The sequence below is a fragment of the Rhinatrema bivittatum genome, chromosome 9 (genome assembly GCF_901001135.1).
Source record: "Rhinatrema bivittatum chromosome 9, aRhiBiv1.1, whole genome shotgun sequence".
NCBI classification, from domain to species: Eukaryota; Metazoa; Chordata; class Amphibia; order Gymnophiona; family Rhinatrematidae; genus Rhinatrema; species Rhinatrema bivittatum.
In genome coordinates, this window is record NC_042623.1 from 120,167,524 (window position 1) to 120,186,129 (window position 18,606).

At 40.9% G+C, this 18,606-nt stretch overlaps 1 protein-coding gene across 3 annotated transcripts in view; it reads left to right on the top strand.

Annotated features, from left to right (window-relative positions):
- The window catches only part of SLCO1A2 (solute carrier organic anion transporter family member 1A2), a 147,125-nt gene extending 129,335 nt beyond the window's left edge, over nucleotides 1-17,790 (top strand). For all 3 annotated transcript variants that reach the window (XM_029616551.1, XM_029616550.1, XM_029616549.1), the window contains exons 12-15: nucleotides 1,005-1,192; nucleotides 7,339-7,403; nucleotides 8,444-8,561; nucleotides 17,458-17,790. In XM_029616551.1, coding sequence (XP_029472411.1) covers nucleotides 1,005-1,192; nucleotides 7,339-7,403; nucleotides 8,444-8,561; nucleotides 17,458-17,644 — 558 coding nt within the window. In that variant the 3' untranslated portion in view covers nucleotides 17,645-17,790. The remainder of the gene's footprint in view (nucleotides 1-1,004; nucleotides 1,193-7,338; nucleotides 7,404-8,443; nucleotides 8,562-17,457) is intronic.
- Nucleotides 17,791-18,606: the final 816 nt, after the last annotated feature.

Here is an 18,606-nt window from a genome sequence, read left to right on the forward strand (position 1 = left end):
TTATACTGCTATAGGAGGGCCAGCTAGTAACTCGAGGTGAGATTTTGGTGGTGGTGTAGAGTTTTGGGGCCGGTTTTACATGCAGAATGAGGCGTACAAACAGCATAGTAGACCTCAGTGAAGATTTGACATCATTTGGAGTGAAGAAAGTCACACAAAGATGAGTTTCTACAATGTTCTCTCGCTCTAGCTTGATGGACTCTCTACCAGGGTACTATCAAGCTAGGGCACGAGAATATTGTAGAAATCTCATCTTAGTTTGAATTTCCTCACTCCAAATGATGTCAAATCTTCACTGAGGTCTACTGTGCTGTTTGTATGTCTCACCCTGCATGTAAACTGGCCCCAAAACCCTACACCTCCATCAAAAGCTCCCCTTGAGTTACTAGCTGGCCCTCATGTAGTGATGTAAATAGTTGACTACTCACACTCATTAAAAAAAAAGGAAATGCCTGTGTGTGCAAAGTACAAGTATTGCATGGTGCAAAGATTATAGCATTTTGATGAATCTAGGGGCTTAGGGCCTCATTTACTAAACATTTTTCCCATAGACCCAGAATGGGAGAAAAGCCTTAATAAATCTGGGACTTAGGGCCTCATTTTCTAAAGTATCGCAGGCCTGCGATACTTTAGGAAATGAGGGGTGGGTGGACGAAATGGGGGGCGGGCCTGCGCTAGCCGGCAGCGATCGCACCATCGCGATGCGATTGCTGCCGGTTTCACACCCAATAGCGCCACCATAGGAGGTGCAGCTATTGGGAGCGAAAGCAGACGCGAAAAGGGCCTTACCTTTTCGTCGTCCGCGGCGGCTTCGCAGAGTCGGCCCCGGTGACGCCCCGACTCCTCCTCTTCCGGGGCCAACTCCGCCCCCATTTTGGTATCGCACGCGAAAAGGGACATTTCGCGTGCGAAGGCCCTTAGAGCTTTACATGTGAAGCAAGAAATAAATCAAAGGAAAACATGAAATAAAGTAAGCATAAAATAAATTACTTCTCTTTTGACAGGTGTTCAAAAACTGTAGCTGTATTCTTAAAGCTCCAGCAAGTTTATATGGAAATGTCTCAGCAGTTCCTGGCCAGTGTCAAAGAGAGGAAAGTTGCGATACAATGCTTCTGTACTTTTTGATATTGTCCTTACTGTGCTGTTTGATGTATTCTTTTGGAGCCATCCCGGGGTACATGGTCTTAATAAGGTATAATAATTACAAGTCTATATTTTATTTTTCCTTCCTTCCTTATTTTTGTTCTTTATTCATTCCTTCCTTTACTACTTCCAAAATTACAGCATGTTGGGTTTTTTTCACAGGATGAGTCTATAGAAATGTAATCAAGGATTCAGTTAACTTTTAATTTCGAGAGCTAAAAAAATTCTACATAACCAATAGTCATAACTAGATATCTGTGTAATTCCCTTTTCAGTGGGTGTCCTGAATTAAAAATGTACGTGTTTGTCCCAGGGCCACAAGCTCCCTTTCTCTCTCTCTGTCTCTACACTCCACAGGCCCTGGATTCTGGGGGTCCTTTCCAGCAGGGTGGGTGGGAGGATTAACCTCTAAGACACAAGACAAACACAGTTTCTCAGTCTCTTTCTCTTGTAGATGTAATCACAATTAGGATGTCCCTGCTTTAGGGGCACCTTGAATTCTCTCAAAAAAAGACTGGTGGAGTGTTCCAACAAACGTTTTACTGCAATCAAAAATAACTTTAATGCAATTAGCAACCAAAATTCATATGAGATGGCATTTACTTATTTAGCTCCTTCTCTATGGAAGTTTCTTACTCTGTCCTTGCGACAAGAAAAAGATTATCAGAAGTTTAGGAAACCTCTTAAAACTTGACTGTTTTCCAAAGTTTATTTCTAAGGTCATATTTTATATGCCCACTCCAGTTTGTTACAAATATTTTATCTGTTTTTATTGTTATGTTCATTTTTTTAATATTATTCTTTTATCTGTTTTATTTGATATAATGTTTTTAATTGGTTTCATTTTATACATTTTATTTTTTTTGCATGTGTTTTATTATTTTCTCTGTATTATTATTCTGAAATTGAATGAAGGCCAAAGACATGGAGCATTTTTTATGGAAAAAAAGACAAGAAGCTATGGAACACAGAAAAACTTTTATTCCCAGTTCAACTCAGTCAGATAATGTCCAGCATCTGTGAAAAATCTTTTAAGAAGGTCTTAAAAATGCACCAATTTGAGGAGGCAGTTGCTATCCCAGGTTATAGCTAAGTTCTGTGTTTAAAGAACAATGAAGCCACCTTTTGCTTGTCTTTAAGAATGGAAGCTGCTTTTTTTGACCATATATTTGTAATTGACTGTGATTGTGTGTTCATGTGAGCTGCTTCAAAACCTAGTAATATATGCAGGCTATACATTTTAATACATTGAAATTGAATTGAAATTGAAATTATTGTACATCACATTGATCTACTATAAGAAATGTGATTTATTAAGTCAATAAACTATAATATGAAGTTAGTTGTCTGCACCTAAAAGGCATAGGAATACTGTAGCTGGAGTAGATTCAGATAAGTACATTTAAATGTTTTCAAGATTTCTTTCAAAATGTTTGGTTAGCACAGGGGAGGCCAACTCCAGTCCTCGAGAGCCACATATCCTTAGGATATCCACAATAAATATGCATGAGATTAATTTACATGCAATAGAGGCAGTGTTTGCAAATCTATGTCATGCAAGGAGAGCAGCACTTCTGAAACGCTTCAGGGTGTTTCAGAAGTGCTGCTCTCCTTTTACCGATAAGTGCCAGTGTCTTTAAAAGTTTAAAATATAAAAGTCAAAATATAAAAGTTAACACTAATGCTCAAGAATTTACTATCTCAACTTGGAAACCAATGATTAAAATTTGACAACCTGTGTTTCACAATCAGGTTGTAAGTTAACGCTCAAAAAACCAAGCCAGAAATACATACACATAAAAAAAGAAAAAATATGTGTGAAAAAGTATCGCTTAAAAAAAGTGGTGTTTTAAGGCTGGTTTAAAGTGAGTTAATGTCATACTTTATAAGGTTTTCCAGGTTTTTCCAATAAATGAGCATTAAATATTAGCATTTACATCGGCTTTAGAAATATGATGTTCCTGTATTATTACATTTAGAACTACACATCGTATTATAGCAGTTTTAAAAAGTTTTTTGCCTGGGAGGTCTGTCTATGTGTATTTATGAGAGAGAATGGGTGCCTATGAGGGGGTCTGTCTCTGTGTGTGAGAGAATGCATGCCTGCCTAGGGGTCTGTCTCTGAGTGTGAGGGAATGGATACCTGCCTGGAGGTCTGTGTGTGTGTGTGTGTGTGTGTGAGAGAGAGAGAGAGAATGAGTGTCTGCCTGGGGGTCTGACTGTGTATGTGAGATTGAATGGTGCCTGCCTGGGTGTATGTGTGTATTTGAGAGAATGGATGGCTGCCTGGGGTCTGTCCATATATGTGTATGTATGTGTGTGTGTGTGTGTGTGTGTGTGTGAGAGAGCGAGAGAGAGAGAGAATGAATTGCCTGCCAGAGGGTCTGTGTGTGAGAATAGGTGCCTGCCTAGGAGTCTGTGTATATGAGAGAGAGAATGGGTGCTTGCCTGGAGGGGGGCTCTGTCTGGGGGTTTATCCATTTGTGTGTGTGAGAGAGAATGGGTGCTTGCCTGGGGGGGTTCTATCTCTGTGTAAGAGAATGGCTGCCTGCCCAGGGTCTGTCTGTATGTGTGAGAGAATGGGTCCTTGCCTAGGGGGGGGTGTGTATTTGAGAGAATGGATGGCTGCCTGGAGAGAGAGAGAGAGAGTGTGTGTGGGTGTGGGTGGGTGTGTGTGTGTGTGTATGGGTGTGTGTGTATGGGTGCCTTCCTGGGAGGTCTGTCTCTGTAAGTGAGAGAGAATGGGTGCCTGCCTGGAAGGTCTATGTATGTGTGCGAGAATGAGTTGGTGTCTGTCTGGGGTCCATCTCTGTGTGTGCGTGTTTGTGTGTATGAACAGGTGCCTGCCTGCCTGTGAGTCTGTGTGGGTAAGAGCCTGTGTATGTATGAGGGAATCTGGGGGAGTAAGAGCTTTTGTGTGTGGGGGGAGAGGGTCAGAGTCTGTCTATGAGGCTGTGCATGAGAGCATTTAGGTATGTGTACGTGTGAGAGAGGATATAGTTTGTGTATCCCCCTAATCTTCAGCAATCTCAGGGTGACTGGAAATGAAGAGTTTATTTATTATTTATTTATTATATTTATATACTATCAATCTGTGACCAATCATAATGGTTTACAAGAAAAATATGATAAAAGTATCAAAATCAATAAAATTATTAAATTACATTAAAAATAAGAGAACAGAAATAAAAACTTTTATATAATAATTACAATAATACAATAGTACATTTCCTAAATTAAAAACAAAAATAGAAAAGCAAAAAAAAAAAGATATAGAGGCCTCAGTCCTTCATAATTTTCCAGTTTTATCTTAACTTCTTAAATTAACCTAATTCCAATAAATTGCCTAATTTAAGTTAAATCAGTGCTCTCATACGCCTGTTTAAACAGCCAGGTTTTCAAGTTTTTCTTAAAATCCAAAAAGTCTCTTTGCAACCTTAGTTCACAGGGCAGAGAGTTCCACAATTTGGGTCCAGCTTTCGATTCGATGTAGGTCTCTCTCTCTCACCTCACTTAAATGTGCAGTTTGTACCGAAGGAATACTTTAAAAACCCTTATTTGCAGGTCTCAAATTTTGTTGAGGGGCATAAAGGTGTAGAGAGGCGTTCAACCATTCTGTTTTATCATTATTGATGGATTTATGTAATAGGCACAGGACTTTGAAGTAAATTCTGAATTTTACAGGTAACCAATGTAGAGCCATTAGAGTTGAGGTGATATGATCAAATTTTCTGCTGCCCGTCAAGGCCCTGACTGTAGCATTTTGTAATAACTGTAATGGTCTTATTGTGCTTGCAGGCAAACCAAATAAGAGAGCATTACAGTAATCCAAATTGGAGAATATCAGTGTTTGAAGTACTAAGCAAAAGTCTTCATAATTAAGGAGAGGTTTTAAATGCTTTAGGATATGTAATTTATTGTAGCCATCTCTAATTTTGTGACTGATGTGCTTCTTCATATTGAGGTCACCATCAATTATTATACCCAGATCACGTGCATGATTAGTTAATTCTACCTGCATAGAATCTGTTTTAGATAGATGGGCATGTTTGATGCTAATTTTCTGTTTAACAATATAACCTCGGTTTTATGATGGTTTAAAACTAGTTTCATATGAATCAACAATTGCTGGATTGCTGAAATATAGACCTCTACCAGCTTCAAGGTATTTTCTATACAATCTTTAATTGAAACTAAGAACTGCACATCATCTGCATATATATAGTGGATAATACCTAATACAGATAATAATTTGCATAATGGTAGCATATAAATATTAAAGAGAGTCTCAGATAAGGATGATCCTTGCAGTAATTCCTGAGTCCATATTGATTTTTTCTGATAAGGAATTACCAGTCTTCACCTGAAAGGAATGATCTTTTAGATATGAGATAAACCATTGAAGGGTTTACCACTGAGACCAATTTCAGATAACCTATAAATCAAAATGACATGATCCACTGTGTCAAATGTGGCCGATAGATCAAGTAAGATTAATAAATATGATTGCCCAAGATCTAAACCCCTTAAAACAGTGTCTGTTAATGCTAGTAATAAAGATTCAGTATTAAAGCACTTTCTGAAACCAAATTGAGATGGAAAAAGAATATTGTTTGCTTCAAGATGCTCTACCAGTTGTGCTTGTACCACTTACTCATTTATCTTTGCAATTAATGGTAAGTTTGAAATTGGTCTAACATTATTCAAAACATTAGTGTCAGAGTTTTTATTTTTTAGGATTGGCCTAATTGATGCACATTTTAAACGTGATGGCATTTCTCCTTCAGAAAGCGATAGGTAGAGAGTATATGCATAACTGACTTTAATACTTTTATAGGAATTGCATCTAATGGATGGTTTGCTGGATTCCTATTTTTTTAAATTAATTCAATTTCTAGAGAAGATGTAATCTCAAATAGTGTGCAAGGGGTGGTATCATGAGGCTGTAATGTTATATTCTGATATGAAGATGTAGTAAAACTATTTGTCAATTTTCAGATTTTTTCCTTAAAAAAGATTGCAAACTCATTGCATTTACTTTCTGACATTTCAGAATCTATCAATAGGTCAACTGAATTAGATTTTGTCAAATTTTGTACCATCGAGAAAAGGATTTTGGGATTAAATTTCAAATCATGGATTTTTTTGCATAATATTCTTGTTTTATGTTATTTATTATAGTTCTATTTATTTAGCGTGGAGGAGTAGCCTAGTGGTTAGAGCAGTGGGCTAGGAGACCAGGGTTCGAGTCCTGCTGTTGCTCCTTGTGACCTTGGGCAAGTCACTTTACCCTCCAATGCCTCAGTACAAACTTACAGGGTGATTTATCAAATAGCATTATGGCGTTTTCGCATGCGATAGCACCATAACATATGGTGTGATGCAAATCCGAAAAAGAGGAGGAGTTAGGGGCAGGCTACACTGTTTTGTTAAGGCTTAATTGCATTTTGCAATGTGTTCTCAAATGCTGGTTTTAGTACTTTTGAAGCGCCTGGAGCACCAGCTGAGAGTGAGAGAGGGAGAGAGACTAGCCATAATGCCCTAACACTAGATAGGTATTTATATCTCTATGGGAGGCCCACCTAGTAACTCGAGGAGAGGTTTAGGTATTAGTGTAGGGGGTTAGGGGCCACTTTGACATTCAAAGTGAGACATACGAACAGAACAGTGCTCTCTTGTGAAGATTTGATGATCTTCGGAGTGAGGAAACTCACTCAAAGAAGAGATTTGTGCAATGTTCTCTCAACCTAGTTTGATGGACTCTCTACCTGGGTGGAAATGTAAAAGTTGTAGGCGAAAATACACTAAGACCTGAAATAGAACAAAAATTTGAAGGAAGGAAGTGAGGACAAACCATGCATATACATGGGTTTGCAGCATTTTTCAATTTCATCCTATTGAAAATGACTTCACCTTTATCACTTTTGTTCCACAGGCACGGGAAGTATTGCGCCTCCAGAAGAACAAATTTAAACAGCTCAGAAGCACTTTTTACACTGAAGTTGAAAAGTGCTAAAAAGATTAGGGAAAGCAGAGAGAGGTTAAATGGTTTCATCAGAGTCAGAATGGTAGGCAAGCAGTATTCAAACCTATTTCACCAGCTCTATTTGACAGCCATTAAGCTCTGCTGCTCCTTAAATTCTTTACCAACAATATTGATTCCATTTCACAATTTTCTTATTATTTATTGCCTAGGAGCTTAAAACCTGAAGAAAAATCTTTTGGAGTAGGTGTCCATTTACTGAGTTTTAGAGCATTGGGTAAGAACTGTTATATATATATTTTTATCTCATTTAAGCATTTAAACCTTTTCATGAGTAGCATTCACAGAGTCCTTATATCCTTGTCTGACCTTATTTTTGAGCATTTTAGCTTATTTGGTTTAAATATGTTCTGTAAAATTTAGAGGCTGATATGCTAAGCCTCCTATGGCTTCGCAGGAATGGGCTGTTAACATGGAAAAAAAATTGTGGTGAATTTTTTTGTGTTAAAGTTTACACAAAATTGTGGACTTTATCACAAAAATTTCACAACACCTCAAAATACAGCCAAGTTTTGCAAAACATTCCATCTTGCAAAATTTATTATATGAAATTTTAGCTATGCAAACCCAGCTAATGAGCTACTTTGCATAATTCTGCTGCTGAGCTGAAAGAGACATGGTATGGAGCTATCCAGACCATTATCTGGGAACTGCAAACAAGCAGGACAGTGTTCATACAGGCCACAAGGCCTGGCAGCACGTTTTCAAAGGGAAATCCCATACAAAGCTTCACTTAGAAAATCGGGCCGGCCACAGGAACGGGGCTGCTTCTCCCCACGTACGTTTGCACCTGCTTTGAAGCATGTGCAAATTTTTTCACAGGAGGTCCGCATGGGGCTTTCAAAATGAAAGCTCCACATTGATTTTACTTCCCCTATCATGGTCCTTCCCCTTCCTGGTCTCTTCTTGGATGTGGGTAAAGGTGTCCATGCAGGGTGGGGCAATTTTCAGCATGGCTTTTCCTGAGGGTAAGCAGGTTTAGCTGCAGGAAAACCTTTGAAATTTGCCCTTTAGATAAGTTACTGAAAAATGTCTGATGCCTAAATCTCTATTTTAGGGACAGAAGAGTTTTCTGTTCCTGGTTCCATCTGGATTGTCCTGTCACTGGAAAGACTGCTTTAAAGCAATAACAGGGCATGAGTGAACATGCCCTGTTATTGCTTTTGCTTACTGTTATATGCTATTAAATGGAAAATAATAAAAAATGCAATATTTCTGCTTTTTATTATCATTCTTTACTCTGTCTCTGATATGTAGCTGGAATTCCAGCCCCCATTTATTTTGGAGCTATGATTGACACCACATGCATAAAATGGGGTACTACAAGTTGTGGTGCACCAGGAGCATGCAGAATGTATGATTCAGATGCCTACAGGTAAAATCTAATGTACTTTATACTTATTCTAACTACAGAGTTATTTTAGAGATGGGCAAATCCAAAATGTGTGACCTGTGGATCATGGGTCAATAATGTTCCTACTAGTAATTCATATGTAATGTAGGCTTTGGTGATTCCATCCTGAGATTCTAAAATGATGATATGTGATTCACAAATTGTGGTACATATAATTTTTTTTTTTATAAGTTTTTATTTTACCTTTTTGGCAGTCAAAACAATTGACATTGCAATTATGTTCAAGACAGCACATTGCATCCAATGCCCACCTTAGTTACATGAGATAGTAGGAGACATCCAAAACAAGTAACCCCATAGATGACATTACACTTTTATGTTCCCTATACATCTCCCATATTCAGTTAAATGTTATCAAAGAGGTACTCCTATCTATTAGAGACACCCACTGACCTCCTCCTATTGTCAACCTCAGGCCTACCCCGAATGCCACACCAATGCAATCCAATGTGATACAGACTCTGGTCCCCCAACTAAGACTAAAAAGGTGCACAAATTTTGTCATATATGGATGTTTGCCTACGACGCATGGATGTAAGTTTTTCCACCAGAGCAATTTCATGCACCTGTTGTCGCCAAATAAACACTGTGGGATAAACACTGTGGATTCACTGTGGATCCATAAAGTCTTGAGGATGTGAATGAAGAGAAGAGGCATGGGGGTGGCTTGCAGGAATGACGGCTAATACCTGGTGATTAATACCCTTATTCAATAAACATACACACGGTTAATGTGACTCCAACATTGCTCTATGCTTCAACGGCAAGAGGAAATGTGTAAAAAAGGATTTGCATTCACAAATAAGCATGGGAGTAGCTTGCTTGTTGCAGCGGTTACTACCCCAAATCTAATAAGCCTGATATTTCACTTTCAATGTATATCCAGCATATCTCTCTGCTTCAATGGCAGGGGGAATGGAGAAAAGAGGATTTACATTAACTACTAATAAGGACTGAATTGCATAGTCTGGGTAAATAAATAAGCTTGCTTGTTGCGGCGGTTACTACCCCGAATCAATTAAGCCTGATACTTCACTTTGAATACATATGGGGCAGATTTTCAAAGGGTTACGCACGTAACCCCCGAAAAGCTGTCCCTGCCTGCTCCTGTATGCGCCGAGCCTATCATGCATAGGCTCGGCGGCGTGTGCAAGCCCCGGGACGCACGTATGTCCCGGGGCTTGCAAAAAGGGGCGGGGCATGGGCAGTCCAGGGCGGTTTGGGGGGCTGGGCAGGGTCTGAGCCTCCAGGCACAGCAGCCATTTGCCGCTGTGCCCGGGATCGCAGTCCAGCCGTTGGCCAGCATGCATAGGTTATGCCTGCCAGGAGGCAGGCGTAACTTCTTCAACAAAGGTAAGTGGGGGTTCTAGGTAGGGCTGGGGGGTGGGTTAGGTAGGGGAAGGGAAGGTGCGGGAGGGGGGGGCAGAAGGAAAGTTCCCTCCGAGGCCACTTCAATGCACGCGCCGACCCTGGATTTTATAACATGTGCGTGGATGCGCGTGCATGTTATAAAATCAGGCGTAGATTTGTTCATGCCAGCTCACTGCTTCAACGGCAGGGGGAATGAAGAAAAGAAGATTTATATTCAGACAACAACAAACAAGGACTAAATTGCACAGGCTGGGTAAACAAATAAGCATGGGAGTAGCTTGCTTATTGCGGCGGTTACTACCCCTAACCAATTAGGCTTGATACTTCATTTTGATGCAGCTCCAGCACTGCTCTCTACATTAATGGTGGGGGTGGAAGGAAATTCGAATCAAAATGTTACCAATAAGGGCCCTGACCTCAGCAGTCAGTAACAGATAAGTATGAGAAAAATAAGTGTGAAAGCTTGCTGGGCAGACTAGATGGGCCATTTGGTCTTCTTCTGCCGTCATTTCTATGTTTCTGTGTTTCAATTTGGGAGCCGATTTCCACAGCATAAGTATTGTCAACCTACCTGCATATATGTGATTTACCAGCTGGCGCCTTGATATGCTTAGAGTATGATTACCCCATTGCCCCAAGAGAAACAGCAAGGGCTCCAAATGAAGGTCCACTCCTAAGATGTAGTGTAGCTCTTGTTCTATCTGTTTCCAAAATGCCATTACAATGGAACAGTCCCACCACTCATGTAGATATGTACCTATCTGTGTACAACCCCTCCAGCATAGGTTTGATGCTCCCACCGAGAATTTTGTATACTCTACTGGGAGCCTTATATACTCTATGAAAAAGCTTAACCATCAATTCCACCCGTTTACTACATAGCGAGTCCTTATGTGCCACTTTCCAAATAGTTTTCTACTGCTCATCTCTTAGGTCTAGTTGCAAATAACTGTTCCAATTGTCCACAAGACATAAGGGGGGATCCTGTTTCATCCAACTTTCCAGTACTGCCCTGCAGAACCTGGATATTACTTGTCTTTGCATATCCTCCTTTGCAATAACTTTCTCAACTGAGTTGAAGGCCCTTTGTTCCCACCCCTTCCTCTTATATCCCTCCAACTCCTCCATTATCCTATGATAGAAGGACTCTGATTGTCTTGGCACTTCATACTCTTCCCTGAAGTCCCATAATTGTCGCAGAAATTTCAGTCCTAGTTTCTACCAATCAGCTGCCTCTTTATGTAAAGTGGTACATAGTAATTGCAGATTACATCATACAGCCATAATGCCTGACAACAATTCCATGGGGAAATCTAGGTTCTTGCACACCATCTTCCACACTTTATGGTGTGCAATATGTGTGGACGCACAATGCTAGCCTTATAGAGCCCAGAAAGCATCTCAGACTGCAACAATAGCATAGGTAAATCCATTTCCCCAATCGGATATGTTTCCAGTAAATACCATGGTGTCGCCTGATCTCTATGAAACCAGACCATTGTACCCATTAGTCACAACACACAATAATAACCTTACAGATAAGGGAGCACCATTCCCTCCATCTCCTTTAGCCTCCACAATGTCCATAGTTTAATATGGACCTTCTTATTCCATATGAATTTAACCTTTATCCCCTGTAGGAAAGAGAAGAAACCCCCAGGCAAGTAACAAGGAACATTCTGAAAATGATACATTAACCTAGAAAGAATATTCATCTTCAGGACATTAATTCTCCCAGCCCATGAAAGAATTTGGTCATCCTAAGCCACTGGATCTTTCCGTATTTTGTCTACCACTGTGGCATAATTTTGCTTATATAGGAAAGCGGGCTTCTTGCTCACCCATATTCCCAGGGATTTAATTACCTCCTCTTCAATTTCAAAGCTAGAGAAGAATAGGGGTATTTTTCCTGCATGCATAGTTCCAATTGGAAATACTTCAGATTTAGTGTATTTTATCTTGTAGCTGCAAACCTTACTGTAGGCAGATAAAGTAGCCAATAGCTTAAGGCCCATTCTTCTTGGGTTTGTCAAAAATAATAAGACATGATCCACATACAAAGAAATAGTATGCTTCATATCCCTTGCCTGAAATCCAATAATGGTCCAACAAGCACGTACCCTCTCTGCCAATACTTCAGTTGCCAAATTGAGCAATAATGGGGAGAGGGCAACTTCGTCTAGTGCCCCATAAGACTGAGGAGGGATCCAAACACCCTTTCATTAAGTAAAGTGCCCCACCCATTATTGGAACTCTTCAAGAAGCCCCACCTTCTTGAGCACTCGAAATAGGAAGGGCCAACTAAGCCTGTCGAAGACCTTTTCAGTGTCTAGTGCTACTACCAGACCCTTCCTCTTTTCCTCCCTGGCTAAAGTCAAGAAGTTCATCAACCTCCTTGTGTTTACTGTGGATAGTCTACCCTTAAAAACCTAGTTTGATCCACCCCTATGAGATCAGGAAAGTCTGTCTCTGGCTGCAGTTGTAATATTTTAGCCAAAATGTTTATATCTGCATTTAAGACCATAAGAGCTTGGTCCTAAACCATCCTGATCCAGCTTATGTAATAGCATTATAATTGCTTCCTAATGTGCTCAAATGCTATCCTCAATATTGGCATTAGTTCTTGGGAGAATCACTTATAAAAGTCAATACGATAGCCATCCGGTCCTGGGCTTTTTCCATTTGGGAGATCTGCTATCGCTGTGTAGATCTCCTGCACTGTTATTGGCACCACCAACTTGGCCACTTTCCTCTCCATCACCCTAGACAACACCACTTTCTGCATATGTGTTACAGGTCCCTATGCGAACTGCCCTCCTGTCCAGTTCTTCACAATATGTTTTAAAGATATCATTTATCTCTTTAAGGTCATGAGCTACTCACCCCGATTTCATCCTGATGTTATTAATGAATGTCTGAGCTTTCCTTAAGAACATAAGAATTGCCATACTAGGTCAGACAAAGAATCCATCAAGCCCACTATCCTATTTCCAACAGTGGTTAATCCAGGTCACAAGTACCTGGCAAGTACCCAAACATTAAATAAATCTCAAGCTACTATTGATTAATAATTAATAGCAGTTTATGGATTTTTTTCTCTAGGAACTTATCCAAACCTTTTTTAAACCCAGCTATACTAACTGCTGTAACCACATCCTCTGGCAATGAATTCCAGAGCTTAACTATGCACTGAGTGAAAAAGAATTTTCTTCAGTTTGTTTTAAATGAACTACTTGCTAACTTCATGGCATGCGCCCTAGACTTCTATTATCTGAAAGAGTAAATAACCGATTTACATTAACTTGATCAAGTCCTTTCATGATTTTATAGACCTCTATCATACCCCCCCCCCCCCCCCCCCCAGTTGTCTCTTCTCCAAATTGAACAGCCCTAACTTTCTTTGCCTTACCTCATAGGGCAATTCCATGCCACTTATCATTTTGGTTACCTTTCTCTGCACTATCTTTAGTACAACTATATCTTTTTTGAGATGCGGCGACCAGAATTACACACTGTATTCAAGATGCGGTCTCACCATGGAGCGACACAGACAGGGGCGGATTGGCCTATCAGGGGATCGGGCATCCCCCGCTGGGCCAGTCGCGCTAGTCACATGGTCTGCCAAGCGCAGCCGTGACAGAGCCGCGCTTGGCAGACCACGTGGTATCTCCTGGACTGGCCTGGGCGGCGAATCCTCAGGCCAGTCTTCATTGGGAATACACCGCTGGATACAGAGGCATTATGACATCCATCATTTTATTTGCCATTCCCTTCTTAATAATTCCTAACATTCAGTTTGCTTTTTTGATCACCACAGCACACTGAGCCAACAATTTCAATGTATTATCCAATTAACAGCAGAGACCCCAGCTAAGACCTGCCAGCCCCGGCAACCAAAGGCTCAACCCGAGGGGTACAAGAACTGGTAAAGGCAAAGCTCCAGCTGGGTCTCTGCTTCATCTGGGTCCACCTGCTGATTGTGGTAACCTACAGGGCTCCTCCCTGCAGGTTGCACCAATCCCACCTCAACCTAAGAACCTTAGGAAACCTATTTTTCTTGTAGACTATATGGAAGTTTCTTCAAGATTGGCTTTACTTCAAAGGCAGTTACTAGATAGCTGAGGCCTGGATCAGCTTTAGCAGCCTTGAGTTGCAGCTTGTGATTATCTTTGTTTGAGATTTTTGGAACGTTCTCAGTCTTCTTGAACAGAGCACTCAATTGCTTCTGGGCTACCATAGCTTTTTTCGAGTCTTTGCCACATTACAGTCAGGCCCACCAAGGGATTATATATATACATTGAACTTAGCTTCTTTATGCGTTCTGAAGATTTGTTTCCCAACTATTTCATCAATAGGTTAATCTCCTCGCTTGGGGTAATGTTCACTTCTGAGATGACGCCTTTGAATAAAGATTTCCAAGCTATATAGCTCTCCAGGTGGGGAGCCTTGTATTGACAAGCTCATGATGAATCATGTATTTAGCAAGATCTGACATGATCCTGGTTTCATTCTGTGTGGGATAGTTTTGGAAGCTATATGTGTTTGTTCATCACCTGGTATATCAGTTTTGTATACTGAGGCAGGGCAAAGTTGTTCAGGTGCACTTTAACCATGTGAAGGGTGTGTTTCAGGTATCCTTAGTGGAGGCAAGGTTGCAGCCTGACCTCATTTCATGTGAGATAGTTGAGTATGGCCAGAAAGTAGTGTATATATCTGAGCAGATGTACTTGGATCTGCTGCCAGTGGTAGTGCATCCAGGATAGAACATGCATGAAGCTGGTGTCTGTCAGGAGCAACATTTGCGTCATGAGAAGATTGTATTGCCATTACATCTAACCCTCCTTATTCTATAGGAGGGCAAGTTGAAATACTTGGCTGAATGGCTTAGTACATACTCTCTAGTATGCTGGGCTGGATCCTCTGAGGCAATTTGACTAATTCAATTTTTCCTGCCATCTTGTCCAGGACCTTAGCCTGAGCCTTAGCTGCAGCTGCTTCCTTGTCTTGCTGAAATACTTCTAGGTTAGCTTCTAACTGAGCTTTTTAATGTGCAGCAGTGGTAGAAGCAATCTGCTCCTGCTCCTTGTTCTAGTTTTAAGGCTGCCTTTTTCCTGCTTTAAGATGCATCTTCCTCTGTGCAGCTTCCACTTTGGCACATTCTCTAGCAGTGGCTGCATTTGTTGAAGATAGTTTTGAGTGTACTGATTTTGAGGATTTTGTAATGTGTCTATACAGCCCCCTACTTCAGTGTTAGGGCTGAATTAGTGCAGAGAACACAATCTATCCCAGGGCTAAGTCCCAGTTCTCAGGCAAAGCCCTTTCAATCCTGAGATGGATTCTCTCCATTTGGGGGGAGGCTTAACCTTCTGGGTCCAAGGTGTGCAGGGGAATGGGTTACCCATTTTCAGTCTCTTCACTCTCTGTCACGGTTGGTGAAGCCCTTGGGATTGAAGCATGATTGACACAGCCTAGCAGGTAAACCCACTAGGCCCACGCCGTCAATAGGTGGACACACTCGGGGACTGGGTCTGGGTTTCAACATTACCAACCTCCATTCCCCACAGATTGAATCCTTGGGTTCGGGGGCCAGCAGAATTTAGGCAAGGTCCCAATGAGCGAAGAAAGTAGGGAACAAGCCAATGGTCAGGAAAAATCAGATACAAGGCCGAAGTCAGGGCAAGCGGTGTGTGGGCTGAGTTCAATACCAGGCAAAGGTTGAGGTAGAGTCACATAACAGGCCAAGGTCAAGCAGAGAGGAGGCAAGGGTCAAGGCAAGGAGAAGAGGCAGGTGAGAGCAAGGCAAGGTCAGGAGCAGGAGGCACATACAGGATCAGGAACAATGGCGTAGCAACACACACTGCAGAGTAAGAGCCAGTGCTGAGGCACTAGCAAGTTGCAAAGGACTTCCTTATATACTCGTGCAGGATATGATGTCATCAGCCAGCACCATAGGAAGTCCTGGCTGGAGGACCTCTAAAAGGAATCCAGAGTTACAGGAAGTTCAGCCATGTTCTTTGGATGCAGCATGATGCCAGAATTTCTTCAGATTAGATGTGAGGGGCTGTACACTCTCTCACAGTTAGTATTTAGTCTGTTGACCCACAGGGATGGTAACTTTCTTCAGGGTAAAAACAGGCAGGACACTGGAGGTGGTGTTCAAATAAAATTTACTGTAATAAAAAATAACTGCAAAATCCATTCAAAAAATGAAGTTCAGGAATTGTCACAAAAACTCAAACGTTGACAGTACCTTTTCTCACTTCGTTGTTTTCTGAGCCAGTAATCCCAAGGAAGTAGGGACTTTTGAAAGGCCCATACTCCTGGGTGACTGAAAGTGGGCTCCTTGCTAAAAGACCAAGTCTTAGTCTCTGTAATGGTAATCAAATTGCTTTTCACAAAAAAAAACTTCTCTTCTCTGGGCAGATGCAGAAGCCACTCCACTTTAGCTGGGCATAGGGCAAGCAATGCACCCAGACTCTCTTTCCCTCAGGTTTTCCCTCCTGAAACTGGGATCCAGTCAAGAAACTTCTCTTCTGAAAAAAGTCCATCTCTTCTACAGAATTTGTTTCCCTTTTCTTCTCCAGGCCAGGGTGACCTCCACAAAAAAACCTCTCCTCACAGCACCAACTCCAATCCAGCTCCAAACCCTCTGCTTTCTGCACATGCTCAGCCCTAATATATAGGGCCAAACTGACCAATTTCAGCTTTGGGGCTTCTAAGGATAGTAATAACATAACAGTTATCCATCTAAATGGCTTACCCGGCTATATTCAGCCCTTATCCGGCTAAATTATAGTGTGGTAGCCGGATAAGATGGGGGCAAGCAGGAGGTGTTCTGGGGAAGAGTGGAGTTAGCTGCATAAGTTAACTGGCTAACTCTGATATTCCAAGTTAGCCAGTTACCTTCTTTGGCTAACTCTTGTCAGGCTGTCAGGCTTGTAAGGCTGTCCTAAAGTTACCCAGTTATAGTTGGATATATTAGGAGGCACAATTGTGCTGCTGAATTTACCCTTCTAGATAGCCGGTTATGTATAACCAGCTAAATAGCACAGCAGCTGAATATGGACCTTGATAAGTGCCTAGTATTGGTCAAAAAGGGAAAATGTATTAATAAGGGATGAGTATGTCCCTTACATCTGAGAAGTGGTTTCTTTTGAACATTCCTTTTGAGATTCTACTTCAGCTATAATCTCTCTGATAAAACTGTCATGTCCCTGATCAATATTTTGCTGAAGATGTCACTCCTCCAAATTGATTTGTCTTAGGAAAGTGAGATATTCTAGTGACAGGAACTGGTAGCTTCTATTAACAGACCTGAGCTAGCTAGCAGCTTGTTTTACTTCCTGTGCCTATAACATTACACATATCACTCTGAGTCTTTTTCCAGGCTTTGTCTAATTTCTCATGATACTGTCTGACAATTTAATAGTTTTCTATGGCCTTCTGTAAGAGAGTCTGTAACAAATCTTTTTCTTACATTTTACAGATCTATCTACCTTGGTGTGATAGCGGCATTGCGTGCAGTGTCCTACATTCCGTGTGCATTTATTATTATCATCTTAAAAAGGCAACCAAGACATGATGATGACAAGACTTCAGTAAATGACAGAATGGAAATGACAGACAAAAGAAAAAGCAATTCTATTAATGAAGACAAATGTTCAAAAGCGTGATATGTCAAACAAGCTTTAGAGTGAAAAACACATTTTTTTCATTTAGTGATGTCCTGATATGGAATTGATATTTCCTGTAATGTAAAGTTGACAGTTCTATTCCGATTTTGATGAATATGGATTAAAATGTTTGTTGTTGTATTGATCCCTTGTCTCATCTTTTATTGGTACCACTCACAAAATGTGAAGCCTATCTACTGTTCTTGCCCCAAAAAATTCAAGCAGAATCTGAAAACATGCCTTTTCAGGCAAGCATACTCATAGCAACTTTCCTCCCCCTGACGCCTCTGATCCTCTAACTCAGTGGTTCTCAACCTTTTTTTGGCCGGGACACACCTGACAAATGGTTCTCACATGCGTGACACACTGAACATGTGACCATCACGGGGCTAAATGTAAACATGCACTCTGCATCCACAGGAATCCCCTCAACCCTCAGCAATGAGTGCAGAGCAGATCTAGGGCATAACCCGTACAACTCACCATACAAAAAAAAGATATTCTGGTTCTGATGACATCCCAGTAAAAGCAAAACAAACTCCCTTTACTACCAGGCAAAATAGCCTTCCTTATGAAAAGACAGTAATTTACCACTAATGCATATCCTATTGCGAAAACACATCAAATAAGATTGATACAAATGCCTACATGCTAGTAAAATACCTCACTTTGGTCACACACCCAGAACTGACCTTCACCAAGTACAGAAAAAACAGAAATTATAAATATGGAGACAGAAACTGGAACGGAAAACCAAAAAAGCCACTCTGCATACAGTGCGAACCTGGAGAAATGGAAAGAGAAATATATCACCTAACAGGCTCAGGATTTGCAATAATGCACACAAACTAACCTGCACAAAGTTACACCTGTATTACGGAACACACACAAACAGTAACAACCCTATCTAAGAAATACAACTATTAAACCAGGCCCTAAACACTAAAACATTTCCTATTGGG